The sequence below is a fragment of the Aquarana catesbeiana genome, linkage group LG02, assembly GCF_042186555.1.
Source record: "Aquarana catesbeiana isolate 2022-GZ linkage group LG02, ASM4218655v1, whole genome shotgun sequence".
NCBI classification, from domain to species: Eukaryota; Metazoa; Chordata; class Amphibia; order Anura; family Ranidae; genus Aquarana; species Aquarana catesbeiana.
In genome coordinates, this window is record NC_133325.1 from 656250563 (window position 1) to 656268714 (window position 18152).

The window sequence follows — 18152 nt, forward strand, 5'->3', positions numbered from 1 at the left end:
ATTGTGCAGAAGAACCTTGTCCCTTCTGTACAGACAGCTGGACAATGAACGAAGAGCTTGGCAGGGTTTTCCCAATACAATTAAAAATGGTAGCAGATGCAAACCCCCAAAGAGATCTTAGTCTCTTAGAATTTTTTAATACAGAATGATACATTACACAAACCTATAAAAAACTAAGCATTTGTATTAAGAGTGATTACCTAACTTAAAGTCTAACTCCAGGCAAGTTCGATTAGTTGTGAATACAATCAGGATATTCTTAAAGATTTGTATCTCTCTTTGACTTCATTGGGGTGATTTTTTCTTGATTTCTGTGTTAGTGGTGCCTCTACAATAAATGGGGTTATGGGCCTCATATGGACAGGAAGGCAGAAACAGCTATGAAAACAAGTTCTAACCCTCACTTGCTCTACTATAAATTTGGTTTATTTCATATTTGGAGAGATTTTTCATCACTTCCTGTCATAAAAGTATCCCCAGTAGAAGCCCACATGGCACTAGAGAGCCTTTAACTCTTTTTTTTGTTCTATCTTTTTTGATCTATTTGGAGTTGGGCTTTAAACCATTAACCACACTTACAAATATCTTGTTATCACAGATTAGGAGCAGGGACCAAATCAGTAACTTTTCCAACTAACTGTGCCCGCAACTTTACCTCAATACTATGATGGTGTGTATGTGTATGCGCATGAAGGGGAGCTCCAAAACCCCTCTGACCCACATCTAGTATACAGGGTCTTCTATGTATCGTTTGTGCCATATGTGTCTTTTGTAGCTGCACAAAAAGTATCCTCGTCCCTGCTTTCAGCTCTGCAAACTTCATGACCCTGCACAGTCTCTGGTCTATTGCCCAAATTATTGATTACACATTATCAAACAAATGAAATTACATTCTTCTTGAGCTTTTACTTTCAGTTGCACACTCCAATAAAAGCTCCTAGTTTTGACTACAACCCCTACATTAATCAATCACAAAATAATTATGTGAAATATATATTTTCCCAGTGACTTTCCCTATTTCGTTATATTTAATTACAATTATTATATATTTGGACCTTGAAGGGCTTTTTATTGATTTTAGCTTTCAGTTGGCATGTGGCAGCTTAAAGTACAAATAATGGCTCCTATATGGCATTCTTAAAAAAGTACCAAATACAGCTACTATGAGATGCTCAATCTTTACAAAGTAAACAAAAAGCCCTTTACCTTTCCTGACTGAACCAAATCCTCATTGGTTTGTGTCTCACACTTTCCCCCTCCCAGACACTGCAGCTCACAGTGGGAAGGTTTCAGCAACAGAGGCAGCGCTGTCATCACAAAAAGCAGTGGACAGGACTAGGTGTGGCCAGGTTCTGATCGATAAGTTACAGGCTTGTTAATGTACATTGACCATGTTGATAGCCATGGCCCCTGCAACAATTTTGCATCCCATTCTAGTGCAGGCAACCACAGTCTTAAGGAGAATGGCAACTCTATTCTGAATTCAGGGGCAGTGCAGCATTGTTGCCACACTGTCACAAGAAAGCTGCGTCATGTGCACTTCTCTGGGAGTTTCAACAGGTAATTATGAAACTTTGCAGGGGGATAAGGAGAAGCTTGTATGTGCAGGTGTACTAATAATTAAGTGCTGCAGCACATTTGTTTTTTAATGGGGGGCCATAGTTCTACTTTAATATAAAGACAGATTATAAGCTCAAAGGGAATTAAAAAATGCTTTATTTGATAACTTTTTAGACAATATATAAAAGGACTAAAGAGAGTGTTAATAATTTAATATTAATTTGCATGGATCTCCCATGTTAACTACACCCATTCTCCATACCCTGTTGCTCTTAGGATGTTCCAAACTACTAACTGACCCTTCATTATGTAAGAATAGTTGAGAAAAAAACTTTACTTTTAAGACTTTTAAACTTTGTTAAAGGGAATATAATCTGACAAACCATGGCGTGCTAGCATATACAATTCATATATGTTTCATATGGTAAATATTAACAAATAATTGTTTTTTTTCACCTAGGAGTATATCCTGGCGGAAAACCCCCCAAACCCGGTAAGTAAAGGTATCTAGATTTCTACTGGGGGTTGTAGGCATGTTGTAAGTGTGTGGTTTTCATCTTAGCTCTCACCATGGTGACGTAATAAACAAGGCATGGTAAACTGTGCTATTACATGTTTCATAGAGAGTACAAGAACCTTTTCATAACATTACAAGTCCAATGTTTAACTCATAGTATATTGATACATTGCTTTATTCCCAAATGTAAGAAACTAGAGAGCTCTGTAATAACTTTCTCTCCGTGTGGAAAGCCAAGCAAAACATAGCTATTTGGACTTCAAATAATAATGAATATGTAATTATCTTAGTATTTTCATTACTGTCAATGAATTAATGGCACAAGGGAACTATAATTACCTTCTTACATTCTAAGTCTCAGGACGTATACTATATCAATTTAATAAGTCAGTTTTAATAAAGATGTTTTTAGTGTTCTTTTTTTAACCCCATATTATTTTTATGACATGACCATAGCCAGAAATACAGAGAAAGCTTGCTTTATTACTTATGCCAATGTCTCCATGTGACAGGTTTTGGAGCCCTTGGAGCAGGAGGAGTTGGAGCTGGTGGCTTTGGAGCTGGTGGTCTTGGTGGCCTAGGAGCTGGTGGTCTTGGTGCTGGTGGCCTAGGAGCTGGTGGACTTGGAGCTGGTGGTCTAGGAGCTGGTGGCATTGGAGCTGGTGGTCTAGGAGCTGGTGGTCTAGGAGCTGGTGGCCTAGGAGCTGGTGGCAAGCCACCAAAACCAGGTTGGTTGTAAAATGAATGACCATACAGCTGCAACACTCAGTTTGATCCTAAAGGCATCAAATAATAATAATAAATATATATATATTATAAATGCAGAACAATTCAGAAAACATGTTGTAGAAAACTATCCACAGTATGTTTAGTGGAAAGGGCAAAATTATATGTACATATTTACACTGTAATTGTTTTCTGGGAAATATTCAAAGCAGCAATTGCATCCATATGTTTCTACTTCATGTTTCTAAGTGAATCAAATCACAAACATTTCAATACAGATCCTCCTTAATAGGATAGGCTCTTCTTAATTAGCAGCACCAGTTGTCATTTCAACATATAATATGGGCATATTAGCCTAATATTTTGTCTAATGCAAAAAGCAAAGTGTATTAAAAAATAGTATACAAATGGCAACCACATTTTATTTTTCCAACTGTCCTAATCTACGTGATTACTATAGCTGTGATTAACTAAACTGTGTTACTTTGTTTTGCATATAATCTCTGTTCTTTTAGTTACCTAACTACATATCCCTTATGGTGGCATAGAGCAATATTTTATTTTAAGCCTGTAAGTTTATGTATTCATATATGTATTATACACCATCTGGCTTCCTATAGTATTATTCTAGTCGAAGCATTGACACAGGGTTGCAAGAAAATCCTGTATCAAATACTGTTTAAATTTTGTGGTTAGCATATAAATATGCAATGTATATTTTTTGCAGCCTTTGGTATATATCAAGTAAATGAAACACATCATAACAATGCATTTAAGCAGCTCAGAGATTTAATAATACTTTAATAAAATAAAGCAATTACACCATTGCCTTTTTCTCCCTCCAGGTTATGGACCAGGAGGCATTGGAACTGGTGCAGGTGGGCTTGGTGAGTAGACTTTCCCTGAGAGGCTCACTTCAGATTGTGCTAGGATATTCAGTTTAAATATCCATAGATCCATAACTATAATAAAGCCAAACTACAGTCAGGTATAAAAGACACACATGATGGCAGCTCTGTACTGATTACAAAAATCTTTACATTTATTTTTTGCTACTCAAGTAAATGCTTGAACTTGACTTGATATCATCCTCTTGCAATCCCCAGTATAGCAGTGCTCAGGCTGGTAGAGGGAGGATTGGGTGTGCTGCATGTAAATTCACTAACATGAAAAAAGCTGATAGAAAAAGAGAGCAGTGTGAGCAGAGAGATGCCCTCATCAGTCTGCTACTGCTCTTTTACTGTCCAATGGATGAGATGGTATCAGCAGTGTTATCATCCTTTTAGCTGTGCTGTCTGGCAGACTGTATAAATCACAGGAATGACTGGATTGAAACATAAATCCTTTGGCAGGTGAAATAGACCCCACATATGAATTTAATTTGTGAATTTTGACATTTGCAATGGAGTTCAGTTATAAATACATGCTTGCATTTTTCTAATGTACAGTGTAGATACTAGTTTTAATTCTATATATAGTGTTTCTTAATAGCTTTTATTTCTTTTTTTTTTATTAATTCATTATGCAAAGGGCTTTATTTCACATATTTACCTGTCTATTCAATAATTTTGTTGTTTATAAGGCTCAAGTGCTCAAGTGCAGATTTACAAACAGGCATGACTTTTGTCCTTCTCTCTCTTCTGTGTTCAAACTAGCTGTATAGAGTTTTAGTTAGAAAGAGTCAGAAAGAAAACAGCTCCTGGTATGCTCTGACTTTAAAAAAACAAAATGTTCAGTGAATCCTGTGCTACTGATAAATATATATACAGTATATGTATATAATTTAAATGAAATTGACATAAACCCATTACAGTTTCTCTTTAAGGCCCCCCACCTTGGTGTAGCAAGTATATTGTGAAATGTGCACAGGAGCCATGGGGTTTCTGGACAGCAATGATAGGCTGACAAGGCCACAGCTAACCACCATTGTTCAGATCTAATCGCACAGCCATTGATTACCTGTGGTTAGAGGCAGATGTTCATCCCTGAGCACAAATAGTTTGCGTCCAGGGACTTCCCTAGCCACACAGGTAAGTCCCCCCTGGGCAATTTCTTCCAAACACTTACAGACAGCTGTGGCCACTGTCAGCCTGTCATTGTGGTGCTGAATTTCAAAAGATGGCAGCACAAAGATAGGCCTGTTTTTTCTGTAAGAGGAAGCACAAGTGTGAATCTGAGTGTATTAAGTATGGTAATTTAATACAGGTAAGAATACTGGTACTCACAAGGATAAACCATCAAAAGGCATTGAGCACTGTAATGCAAGAGTGTCTGTAAGCTGGACATCAGGATAGCCTCTGCAGTATGGCACTCGGCATGACCGCGCCAGTGGGTTCCAATGCTTCCTGGAGTCCTGGAACGTACAGGGAACCAATGATGACATCACTTCCAGGGTGCAATGTGGAGAAAAGGTGACGCTTTTGCAGAGCACACACTCCTTCTTCAGGCCTCAAACGCATCGCTTTCTCTCCACATTGCATCCTGGAAGTGACATCCCTGTGCATTCCAGGACTCCAGGAAAAGTCGGAACCCACTGGCACGGTCCAGCCGAGTGCAATACCGCTGAAGCCATCCTGATCCGATTCAGCTTTACAGATGCTTTTGCATTACAGTGCTCAATGCCTTTTGATGGTTTATCCATGTGAGTACCAGTTTTCTTACCTGTATTAAATTACCATATTTACTACACTCAGATTGGCGCTTGTGCTTCCTCCTCAGTTGTTCCAGAGCTGCTTCTTGCTTCTCACTGAGCTGTCTTCTAAGGTTTACTTATGTATGGACTATTTTTATGCTTCATTTTTATGCTTTTTAATGCCATTTAATGGTAATTTCATTACACCATATTGCTGATGCTGACCTCTAAATTATAATTTTAATTTGTCCTGTGGGCTGACAACAGGCTTGGTGCGTATGCATACACCAATTCTTCATATGTGTTGTTACTGTTTTTTCTGTATTAAATGAAAATAGCTGTCAAACAGCTTCCAACTTCTATAAAACAAAGAATAAAACAACAGCAAATATAAATTAGAAAAATGTAGTCCAGTAACAACAGGTCATGCTGTGTAAAATATATAGGGAGTCCGGTGGATACAAAAGTGGAATCAATGAATACAAAAAAAATAGTAATTAATGCAACTGCTTACTGACCAGCAGTGTACAACCACTGGTGCTTTTCTAGGTGCTCCAGGGTGTCAAAAGGGAGAAACAAAGCCAGCAAAAGGCTCAGGTATGAAGACTATCTGCACATGGGAGCATAATGTGCAGATGACTACTGCAAAATACCTAATGGATGTGAAATATTTCTCTTGAAATTTCTCACTCTTGGCAAATTCTAACCAGATGGTCAAGACAAGATCTCACATCTTTCCCCATACTACATTTATGAAATATGAATGCATATTTCAATACTTACATAGCACAATACTTCACTCCTGATGGCCTTGACCCCTACACAATTTTAATTTCTCCATTGCAATACTTAGTAATGTGCTGTAATAGGTATCATGTAGTTCACCGACCAAAAGTTTTGTGCCAGTCATAATTAAAAGCTGTATGTGGCCCTCAAGATCTGAAGTTGTGCAATCTTAAAATCACTACCCAACTGCTTTGTACTTGAATTCGTCCTAACTTTTCTATGTGTTAATTTTTGTTGATACTGTAAATTGTTCTTTTGCCTATCAGTTTTACATGATAAACCCTAAACTATATGTATATTTAAAAAAAAAATATATATATATATATATTATTTTTTTTGTTTTGTTTTGTTGTTTTTTTTTGTAAATAAAATTTAAATAACCTCATTCTAGTTTCTCTTTAATGCCTCATTAACATGGCTAGATTGACTGTGGTGTGGCAAGGGCAAGTAGGTTGCAAACAGCTGTGCCCAGGAGTACAGGGCTGTGGCCAGGAAGTCTGTACAAAGCAATGGCAGGCTGATAACTGCCACAGGTGTCCGCCAGTGATTGAATATAATTGCACAGCCAGCGATTTTTCCTGGACACAAATAGCTTAGGCACAAGGACAATCATAAGTCCTAAACCACACTTAATCCCCCCCTGTGCTATTACTTCCAAACACCTACAGACAGCTGTGATCACTGTCAGCTTGTCATTGCTTTGCACAATCATGCCAGCCATGTATGTCCATACACACCTGGACAAAATCATTTGCAACACACTTGCTGCACCACAGCTGATTTGACCATGTGAATGAGGCTTACGGTTTTAGAAATGCTGAGCGTTGAATTTCAAAAGGTGGCAACACAAAGATAGTTTTTTTTATAATATCTGGTAATGTGGGCTTTAATGAATAAAAAAGGCCATCAAACAGCTTGCAACTTCTATTAACAAAAAAATAAAACAATAGCAAAAAGTAGAAAAATTTAGTCCATTAATACCAGGTCATGTTGTGTATAATAGATAGGACGTCTGGTGGATATTTGAAAAAGTGGAAACAATGCATACAAATAAAATAATTAGTTATTAAGGTAACAGCTCACTGACGAGCAGTGTAAGTCCACTGGTGCATTTCTAGGTGTTCCAGGGGCTCAAAAGGGAGAAGCAAAGCCAGCAAAAGCCCCAGGTATGAAGACTATCTGCACATGGGAGCATAATGCTACAGCCAAATGCTCAACTGATGTGAAACATTTCTCATGAAATATTTCACTCTTGGCAAATTCTAACCAAATAGTCAAGTCAAGATCTCACATCTGTTCCTATACTGCATTTATGAACCAAGAATGAACATTTGAAGACTTAGTGCAGCACTTCACTCCTTAAGAGCCATCAATCATCCTTACACAGTTTTAATTTCTCCAGTGGAATACTTAGTAATGTGTTGTATTAGATATGATGTAGTTCATTGATCAAAATTATTGTGCCAGCCATAAATCAGAACTGTATGTGGCTCTCAAGATCTGGAGTCATGAAATTCTGATATCCCAACCTTATTGCTTCGTGCTTAGTGAATTCCTCTTAACTTTTCTATTAATAATTTGTTGACATTGTCAGTAGTTTTTTTTCATCAATTGTTTTGTTGTTTTTCTTCTTTGTTGTTTTGCTTTACATGATGAAGCATAAATCATATGCTTAGTAAAAAGAAAAAGAACAATATATATGTTTGTGTGTGAATAAAATGAAATTGACATAGACCCATTCTAGTTTCTCTTTAAAAGAGAAGTTCGGAATTTTTTTTTAAGAATCATACTCACCTAGGTGGATGCAGTGTTGGACCCCCGTCTGTGGGAACCACTGATCATTCAGTTCGCAGAGCTCCATGAGGTGACTGACAGTCACCACTGTTTTCTCTGCCCCCCATGCTCACTGGACCACTGGGCCATGGAGGGGGCAGGAGTGGATAACTCAGGCTCTTAGCAGATTGCTGAGAGGCTGAGCCAGGTGCGGGTCCAGGGTTGTGGGCGTATCCCAACCATATTGTCACAATCTTTCCTCAGCCTGGACCAGCTATGTGATGTCAGCGGACAGTGGGCTTCAGCTTGCTGTCTGCTAAAAATGGCTCACAGAAGTGCAGAACTAACTGCACTCCTGTGATCCACAGGAGAAGTACAGCCAAACAAAAACTATAGTCCAGTAATAACAGGTCATGTTTTGTAAAATATATAGGGAGTCTGGTGGATATTTGAAAAAATGGTAAAAATGAATACAAAAAAAAAATAGTTATCAATGCAACAGCTTACTGACCAGAAGTGTATGACCACTGGTGCTTTTTAGGTGATCCAGGGGCTCAAAAGGGAGAAGCAAAGCCAACAAAATCCCCAGGTATGAAAACTATCTGTACATGGGAGCATAATGTGCAGATGTCTACCACAAAATGCCCAGTTGATGTGAAACATTTCTCATAAAATATTTCACTCTTGGCAAATTCTAACCAGATAGTTATAACTAGATAGTATATCTGTTCCCATACTATATTTATGATGTATAAATGTATATTTTTATACTTATATAGTGCAATACTTTACTTCTTGAGGGCCATGATCCTTTCACAGCTTTATTTTGTCCACTGAAATAGTTATTTGTCTTAGGTGTGGTGTAGTTTACAACAACAGTCAACAGTTTTGTGCCAGTCATAATCCAAACCTGTATGTGGCCCTCTGTTCAATCCAGATAACCCTACCTAACTGCTTTGTGCCTAGTGAATTGCTCGTAACTTTTCCTTGTATAATTTCATGTTGATTCTTAGCAGCTTTCTTCATCAGTTGTACTTTACTTTTGTCTATCTGCTTTACATGATAAAGCCTATGTATATGTATGTATATGTATATATATATATATATATATATATATATATATATATATATATATATATATATATACAGTATATTTAAAATAAAATTGACATAAATGCACTCTGTTTTTTTTTAGTTCTTTAAGGCCTCATTCACATAGCTAGATTGATTGTATGTTGCAAAAAGCTGTCTTTGATCCCAGGTTTCATTCCCTGTAAGGCTTTAGGCAGCCAGGCATGCAGTAGTTCACAGTCACTCAAGTCAGGCTGGGCATGTCTTTTTTATAGTTTATTTGCTGGATTAACTTGGCTGGGGTGGGGCTGAGCCTTGGAATACTCCAGAATTAGCAAATGTTTAAAGGAGGACACTCCTTTATAACTTCTTTGCTTCTTCAGGGTGCAACACCATCTTGAATTCATTATTTAGAGAACTACATGCAGGGGACCCCTTGGCAGAGGTATAACCTGAGTGAAAACTGTAGGGAACTCTCCCAAAGGCAGTAAATACAGTTTCTAGGACTAGTACTCACTGTGCCCTGGGTACTGTAGTGTGTCTTGCCGTGCCAGTCAGTCTCTTTATTGGGTGCCTCTGACCTGGATCCTCTGCAACTTTCCTGCATTGCTTCAGAAGGCTCCAAATGGAGACTACCTGGAGCTGGGACCCGAAAAAAAGAAGTTCTTCTATCCTGTAGCTAGCAGTGCAGAGGATCTCAGTCCTCAGTCTGCGTTTTCTTACAGGGGAACAAGGCCCTGCTGCTCTACCCCCTAGGCCATTTATACACCTTTCAGCCCCTGCTAGTAACTCTCCTGACAAGGGATTGGTTGAGGCTGTACAGATATTCAGGTGAGGGTCAGCCTACCCACTTGCTCGAATGTGCTAAAATACAGGTGAATGTAGTTGAGCCTGCACTAGCAGAACCCAAAACAGCCAAAAGCGATTGAATACTTTTCTGCTACAAGGAAGCCAAAACTAAATTTACCTTAAAGTGGATGTAAACCCGAAATTTTTTTTTTTTTATGTCATAATGTAGAGTATAAGATTTCCTATCATTTGGACCCAGTCTTGCCACACAGAGTTAATCCATCTCTGAGCAATCCTCTTTTATTGTTCAGTGAGAAAAATCTTGACAAACAGAGAAAAACTTTGTCAAATCCTCCCCCTTGCTGTGAGTGACAGGTGATTTACATATCTCGTGCACTAGCCTAAGACATGCATTATTTTTTAATTCCCTCCCCCACTCCTTTCTTCAGCAGCTCTGCAAGGATTGGCTGTTCCACACCTCACCATGATTTGGCATGCTAACGTCATGTGGTTATTTTCCTGTCTTTTCACTGGATGTTAGAGATCATAGCAGAAGTTCAGTGTAAGAAATACACAGGAGAAAATGCATATTGACAAGGGGAGTGTAGAGGTGGGCGGGGAGTCTACTGACATCACGACTCCACCCACCGAGCTCCAAACAACAGACCCACCCACAGAATCTGCAGTTTTTCGGGTCTCATAACAGACAGAGGGGATACATTTGACAGGTAAAGATACATGCAGGAGGCATGTATATCCTTATAGATAACCCCTATGGCAGTAGTTCAGAAAGGATGACATTGGGTTTACATCCACTTTAACTTTAGCAACCTAACTAAGTGGGTGCTACACAATGACAGGCTGAAAATGGCCACATCTGTCTACCAATGTTTGGATGTCATCTACAGCCAGAGATTACCAGCAGTTAGGGACTGATCACCCCTGGAAACAAGTAGCTTGGGTACAGGGACAATCATCAGTCCCTAAACACAGGTAATCTCTCCATGTGCTATTACTTCAGAACACCAGTGGACAGCTGTGGCAACTGTCAGACTGCCCTTGCTTTGCACAGTCCTCCCAGTCATGGCTGTGCACTGACACCTGGGCTCCTGGACACAGTCATTCATGACATATTTGCTGCACCACAACTGATTTTGCTGTATGAATGAGGCCAAATGTTTTAGAAATGTTGTGTGCTGAATTTCAAAATAAAGATAAAGATAGGCCTGTTAAAAAAATATCTGTCATTTTGGGTGTATTTAATGAAAATAGCCGACAAACAACATGCAACATCTATAAAACAAAGAATAAAACAACAGTAAATGTAAAGTATAAAAATGTAGTCCAGTAAATAACAGGTAATGTTGTGTAAACAAAGCAAAACAAAACAGGGAGTCTGGTGGATATTTGAAAAAGTGTAAAGAATGCATACAAATAAAATAATTAGTAATTCATACAACAGCTTATTGACTAGTAGTGTACGACCAATGGTGCTTTTTTAGGTGCTCCAGGAGCTCAAAAAGGAGAAGCAAAGCCAGCAAAAGCCCCAGGTATGAAGACTATCTGTGCAGGGGAGCATAATGCACAGATGGCAATGGCAAAATGCTCAATGGATGTGAAACATTTCTTATGAAATCTTTCACTCTTGGCAAATTCTAACAAGATAGTCAAGACAAGATCTTACATCTGTTCCCATATTGTATTTTTGAAGTATAAATGCATATTTTAATACTTATATAGTGCAATACTTCACCCTTGAGGGTCTTGAGCCTTACACCATTTTAGTTACTTCAGTGGAATACTTGGTAATGTGCTGGATTAGGTATGATGTAGTTCACTGACCAAAAGTTTTGTGGCAGTCATAATTTAGACTTGTATGTGGCCCTCAAGATCTGGAGTTATGCAATCCTGATATCCCTATCTAACTTTGTTGTGCTTGTTGAATTCCCCCAACCTTTCCATGAATCATTTTTTGTTAATACTGTCAGTCAGTTTTTTTGGGCAGTTTTAAATTAAAATATCCGTCAAACAGCTTGCAACCTCTATAAAATAAAGAATAAAACAACAGTAAATGTAAATGAGAGAAATGTTGTATAGTAATAACAGGTCGTGTTGTGTAAAATTAAAAGGGAGTCAGGTGGATATTTGAAAAAGTGAAAACAATGTTTACAAATAAAATAATTAGTAATTAATGCAACAGTTTACTGACCAGCAGTATATGACCACTGGTGATTTTCTAGGTAATCCAGAGGTTCAAAAAGTAAAAACAAAGCCAGCAAAAGCCCCAGGTATGAAGACTATCTGCACATAGGAGCATAATGTGCAGATGACAATGGCAAAATGCTCAATGGATGTGAAACATTTCTCATAAAATCTTTCACTCTTGTGCAAATTCTAACAAGATAGTCAAAACAAGATCTTACATCTGTTCCCATACTGTATTTTTGAAGTATGAATGCATATTTTAATACTTATATAGTGCAATACTTCACTCCTTGAGGGTCATGAGTCTTACACCATTTTAATTTCTTCAGTGGAATACTTGATAATGTGCTGGATCAGGTATGATGTAGTTCACTGACCAAAAGTTTTGTAGCAGTCATAATCTAGACTTGTATGTGGCCCTCAAGATCTGGAGTTATGCAATCCTGATATCCCTATCTAACTTTGTTGTGCTTGTTGAATTCCCCCAACCTTTCCATGAATAATTTTTTGTTGATACTGTAAGTCACTTTCTTCAGCAATTGTTCTTTTGCCAATCAGTTTTACATAATACAGCCTAAATTGTATGCATAGTAAAAACACAAGGGAAAACTGTGACGTGTAAACTATGCTGTATACAACTGTGGCAAGGAGTCCAGGGGTGTGCAGACAGCTGCAGCAGGGACGCCTGTACAAAGCAATAACAGGCTGACAATGGCCACAGCTGTCCACCAGTGTTCAGATGTAATCACACAGCCAATGATTATCTGCAACTAAGGACAGATGGTAATCCCTGAACACAAGTAGTTTAGGTCCAGGGACAATCATCAGTCCCTAACCACAGGTAACCCCTTTCTGTAGTATTACTTGCGAACACCAGTAGAACAGCTGTGGCCACTGTTAGCCTGTCATTGCATTTCACCCAGCCATGGCTGTCCATACACACATTAGCTCCTGGACGCAGTTGTTCCCGACCTGCCTATCACACAACAGCGGATTAGACAAAGTGAATGGGGTCTAAGGTTTTAGAAATGCTGCGTGTTGGATTTCAAAAGATGTCAACACTAAGATAGGCCTGTTTATGATATTTGTTTTTTGGGGCAGTTTTAAATTAAAATAGCCGTCAAACAGCTTGCAACCTCCCTAAAATAAAGACTAAAACAACGGTAAATGTAAATTAGAGAAGTGTTGTATAGTAATAACAGGTCGTGTTGTGTAAAATTAAAAATGAGTCAGATGGATATTGTGAATAGTGAAAACAATGTTTACAAATAAAATAATTAGTAATTAATGCAACAGTTTACTGACCAGCAGTATATGACCACTGGTGATTTTCTAGGTAATCCAGAGGTTCAAAAAGTAGAAGCAAAGCCAGAAAAATCCCCAGGTATGAAGACTATCTGCACATAGGAGCATAATGTGCAGATGACAATGGCAAAATGCCCAATGGATGTGAAACATTTCTCATAAAATCTTTCACTCTTGGCAAATTCTAACAAAATAGTCAAGCCAAGATCTTACATCTGTTCCTATACTACATTTATGAAGTATAAATGTATATTTGAATACTTGTATAGTGCAATACTTCACTCCTTGAGGGCCATGATCCTTACACAGTTTTAATTCCTCCAATAGAATACCTAATAGTAATGTGCAGTATTAGGTATGGTATGGTTCATTGACAAAAAGCTTTGTGCCAGTCTAATTCAGACCTGTATATGGCCATCAAGATTTGAAGTTGTAAAATTATAATATCCCTACCTGACTGATTTGTGCTTATTGAATTCCTCCTAACATTTCCATGTATATTTTTGTGTTGATACTAGCAGTTACTTTCTTCTTCAATTGTTCTTTTGCCCATCTGATTTACAATTGTATTTTTTATCTCTTTTTAATTCTACCACTTTGTCTTCTATGAACCTAAGTACCAGTAATGTCTTTAGGCATATTATTGCCTTAAGGAAGGGAAATCATTTCAGAAGCATCAATTACCTGATAATATGTTTTATCATGCTTATTTTTTCAGTGAGCCTTGAATACTTAATGTCAGATTACCATACACTTGTACTTGGGACTACTATATAAACACTGGCTAATTTTTCTAAAATGTAGACTATCAAGAGTAAAAAAAATATCAAAATGATCTTTATAGATCAACATTGTTAACATCTAGCCAAATCTGTTGAATGAATCTGATCTTCTGTATCATTAGATGCAACAATCAATGTTCATAAAGCTGGGTACACATTATACAATTCTTTTGTTCAATTTGCTTTAGATTTTTCTTCAACTATGCAGTGCAAGGGCCTACCTGATTGCATACAATTTGAAAGTTTTTAGATTTGATCTTATATTATATGGTTTAGGTAAATCTAAGGGAAAATTGTACAAGAGAATTGTATAATGTGTAGCCAGCTTTACACTGTAATAGACATCAGACTGAAGCAATTAGGGGGTCATTGTGGTAGTGACATGAATACCATTATCCTATATAATATCTGCATGATGCAGTAGGAGGGAATACCCTACAGTATGTAGCTTTTACCACATCCAGCAGATAGGCCCAAAAATAAACTAAAGCCTAAGGCTTTTAGGCAATTGTTTTAGGTCAGAGACAAGCAGATCTGTCACTTAGAATGAAAGGTCTGCTTCTCATTTACAAAAACCTGGAACCCCATAAGAGTTTTTCCATAAGCTGATGTTCAGCAAGAACGAACACCCAGATAAAGGATCTTTTGCTCGACCTTGGAAAAAGGAATGACCCCAAATCAAATGAATATTTATCTTATTAAAACATATCAGTAACTGGTAATGAAAATTGTTGTAATTCACAGATTTTACAGTTTTATCATTGGAGAATATCAGATCAACAATAAAAGGTCTAACACACATTCTTAGGTCAATTTTGTGTGTTTTACAATCTGGAGTAATACACATATCTGCCTTCTATGTTCTAATATTGTAAGATCTCACATATAACTGCAGTTACCTATATTGCAAGAAGACATAAATAGCTACAAATATATATACCATGGGGTAGATTGTTGGAGTAAAAATGAGTAGTGCCGATTTTTATCACTAAATCAATATACTTTTTGGAACATGGAGAGAAAAGATGCATTCCTAATCTCTCTGATCAACTTCAGGTTACAAAGCAGTCATAAACTGCTAAGTGTTCATGATTTTTATAGCTCAATATGAATATTTCAATATCTCAGAAATAATGTCTACAGGGGATTTGATAAAAAAAAAAAGTTGGCCATAATGGTTGAAAAGTGATGTAATATTACAGTACATTTTGACTGATTCAAGAAAGGAGACAGGGCTATATAAAATGATTTCATTCAGGCAGTTGTTTAGGGGCCCAATGTGTATTTTTATGGATTACACAATCACTAAATAATTCTGAGATTCTTAAAGTTAATCTGATAAACCTTAATAAAACAACCGGATACAGGAGAAAATGAAAATGAGTGTTTATCCAGCACAATAATAAAAATATCACTGGAAATGGTTAGTCAGTTCATGTTGACATCAGACCGTACCATTGTGGTTTGTTTAACTTGGCTAGTTCCTGTTTCCTGACCTTTATCTTGCATTCATTTGAGCACATTAGTGTAAACCTGCAGTCATGATTGGGCGAAAGCAGCCCAGTACACTTCTTCTGTGCATTACAAATGTTTTCTGATAAAGAATTCCGCATTACAAGCAGTGGATGGAATTTAAACTAAACTTCAAACCACAGTCATTTATGTTTGTTTCCAAGAAATCCACAATTACTTTGGAAATTATAATTTCCTTCGCTCTAACAGACATGGCAACCATTTTCCCTGATTAGCCCCTAGAGGAAGACAGCTCTAATGCCTATGTGACTTAATGGTATTAATGTAAAATTAGTTAAAAAGACATCACTAAATAAAATTAAGCTGAAGGTTGGTAATCAAAAATGTAATGCGACTAGACAAAAAAAATTCAATAAAAACTGTTTACATTCTAAAATGCATTTTAGGTTTAGCGGTAGTGATAAGTGCCACTTGAAAAAGGGATCTTCACCAGGTCTTAGATGTAATTTAAGCCTCAAGTAAAAGTTTTGGATGCCATTCACTACATATGGACTTAGATATGTTTTTGTTCCACAATATAAAGACAACTCTTTATACACACATAAAAAACGTGGACAACATGGACATGGACAATACATGGTCCACCAACTGCAACACATGGAGACACATTGGAGGCTAAATATTACTCTTTCTTATGAAGACAGCAGAAACACTGGTTAGGTAGGCTATAAGTCAGTAGATGCAAAGTCAGGAGTTTAAACATCCCTTAGGTATATTCTAACTTACTTTTAACATTTTGATTTGATAGGTGGAGTTGGCGGTGTTGGTGGAGTTGGCGGTGTTGGTGGCCTTGGTGGTGTTGGTGGAGTTGGTGGTGTGGGCGCTGGTGGACTGCTACCAGGTAAATAAGTTAACTTAAAATAAATGTCTGCCATGATTCTTTACTTACTGACCACTTTATCCCTGACATGTGGAGTGGTTTGAAATGATCATCTAACTCACAATTAACATGATCAATTAGTCTCATTCAGTGGGGCAGAGATCAGAGTCTAAAATATAGTAAACCATAGCAACCAATCAGAAATAATCTATTGCTGATGCAACAAATGTAAACTAGAGTCTGTGTTAAAATTTGTGCACATGATCACAAATCTGTGATAAGCATTAGTAAATAAATGCAGGTACATATGTTTTAGTTCATTTGGAGTTTGGGTGCTCATTTCCACCTTTAAATATCCAAAATTATAAATTATTTAATCTTACATATCAGACAGAGAATGGATTTTCTCTGGTATAAATGTGGGTGGGCATCCTTTCAATCTAATGTTATCACCTGAGAAATTGTGCTTAATATTTTGTCTTTATCCTTCAAAGGAGGTCTTGGTGCCGGTGCTAAACCAGGAAAAGGACCAGGTAATACATAGTGCTGTTTCATATACATATCACTAGTTTTATTAATTTCATGTACAGCATATAAAGGGGTCTTATTCATTATAATACACTGCCAAAATTTCTGTTATGCAAATTCTGACTTGTTTTAATGGTTCAAGCTTCAGGGCTGTCAACCTGTTTTTGACTTCATTACTTGGTCAGTTTCTGACCTGAATCATACAGCTATGAACCCACCACCCTCAAAAACAAGTCATCAATGGCAGCTGCCATATTTCTGCCCTGACAGATTCTCTTTAAGTATATTCATTACAGCCTTTCTATTTTCTTTACCTGGGACTAGAGCTGGCCATCATTTCTCAAAGAAAAGTGCTGCCTCTGTCTTTTTATAGTTGCCTAAAATGCAAACGTAATAAAGATGAACTGTGATAGGTAATTTTGATCCATTGTTTAGATATTCAAATAGTAAAAAGTTGATTTGTATATTTATAAAAATCATCCAGTGAATGCTGTTATACTAAGTGTATTGTCCATGAGCGTGTCATATGGATCCCTAATGTCTGACTTTGACATCCTGGCAGGTGCAGGGATCCCTGGCTTGTACCCCGGGGGAGTGGTACAAGGAGGTGCAGGTCAGTGTCTTTGCTTCCCTTTCCTCTGTTCCCACCCTGTTCTGCCAGCTGCTCTCGTGATATCATCTTATTTAACTTAGAACATTCCCAGGTGTTTTCTGCATATCATGAGAAAAGATTTATGTAAAATAGAATTATGTAATATCAGTTCCTGTCCATTGTGGGAATATGCAGCAAAACCAGTTGACTGGGATTAAATTACATACATGTACAATAGATAATACCCAAAAAAACAATCTTTAAAAGGTATTCCCATCCTGTTCTCAACATAACGCACAACATAAATGAAACTACCAATAGCCTTTAGGGATATATTTATACCATACCTTAGTTTGTCAGATAAATGTGTTGCAGGTTGAGACCTTACAGCACCCAGTAAACATGATTCATATACTGCAATCCCATTTGCAATGCTCACACCACTGAGTGTCCAATTATGGCTATTTTATGCCTTACATGCAGATATGTAGCTTAAGTAATGAACAATTTAAAATACTATTTAAAGTGGTTGT

At 37.4% G+C, this 18152-nt stretch overlaps 1 protein-coding gene across 7 annotated transcripts in view; it reads left to right on the top strand.

Annotated features, from left to right (window-relative positions):
• Window positions 1-18152, top strand: part of ELN (elastin) — a 124741-nt gene that overhangs the window by 32932 nt on the left and 73657 nt on the right. For 3 of the 7 annotated variants that reach the window (XM_073616560.1, XM_073616565.1, XM_073616561.1), the window contains exons 4-14: window positions 2021-2053; window positions 2590-2805; window positions 3649-3690; window positions 5985-6032; window positions 8536-8583; window positions 11357-11404; window positions 12095-12142; window positions 13396-13443; window positions 16428-16520; window positions 16994-17032; window positions 17590-17640. In XM_073616560.1, coding sequence (XP_073472661.1) covers window positions 2021-2053; window positions 2590-2805; window positions 3649-3690; window positions 5985-6032; window positions 8536-8583; window positions 11357-11404; window positions 12095-12142; window positions 13396-13443; window positions 16428-16520; window positions 16994-17032; window positions 17590-17640 — 714 coding nt within the window. The remainder of the gene's footprint in view (window positions 1-2020; window positions 2054-2589; window positions 2806-3648; window positions 3691-5984; window positions 6033-8535; window positions 8584-11356; window positions 11405-12094; window positions 12143-13395; window positions 13444-16427; window positions 16521-16993; window positions 17033-17589; window positions 17641-18152) is intronic. The other 4 variants (XM_073616562.1, XM_073616563.1, XM_073616564.1 and 1 more) reach the window with 4 other exon arrangements.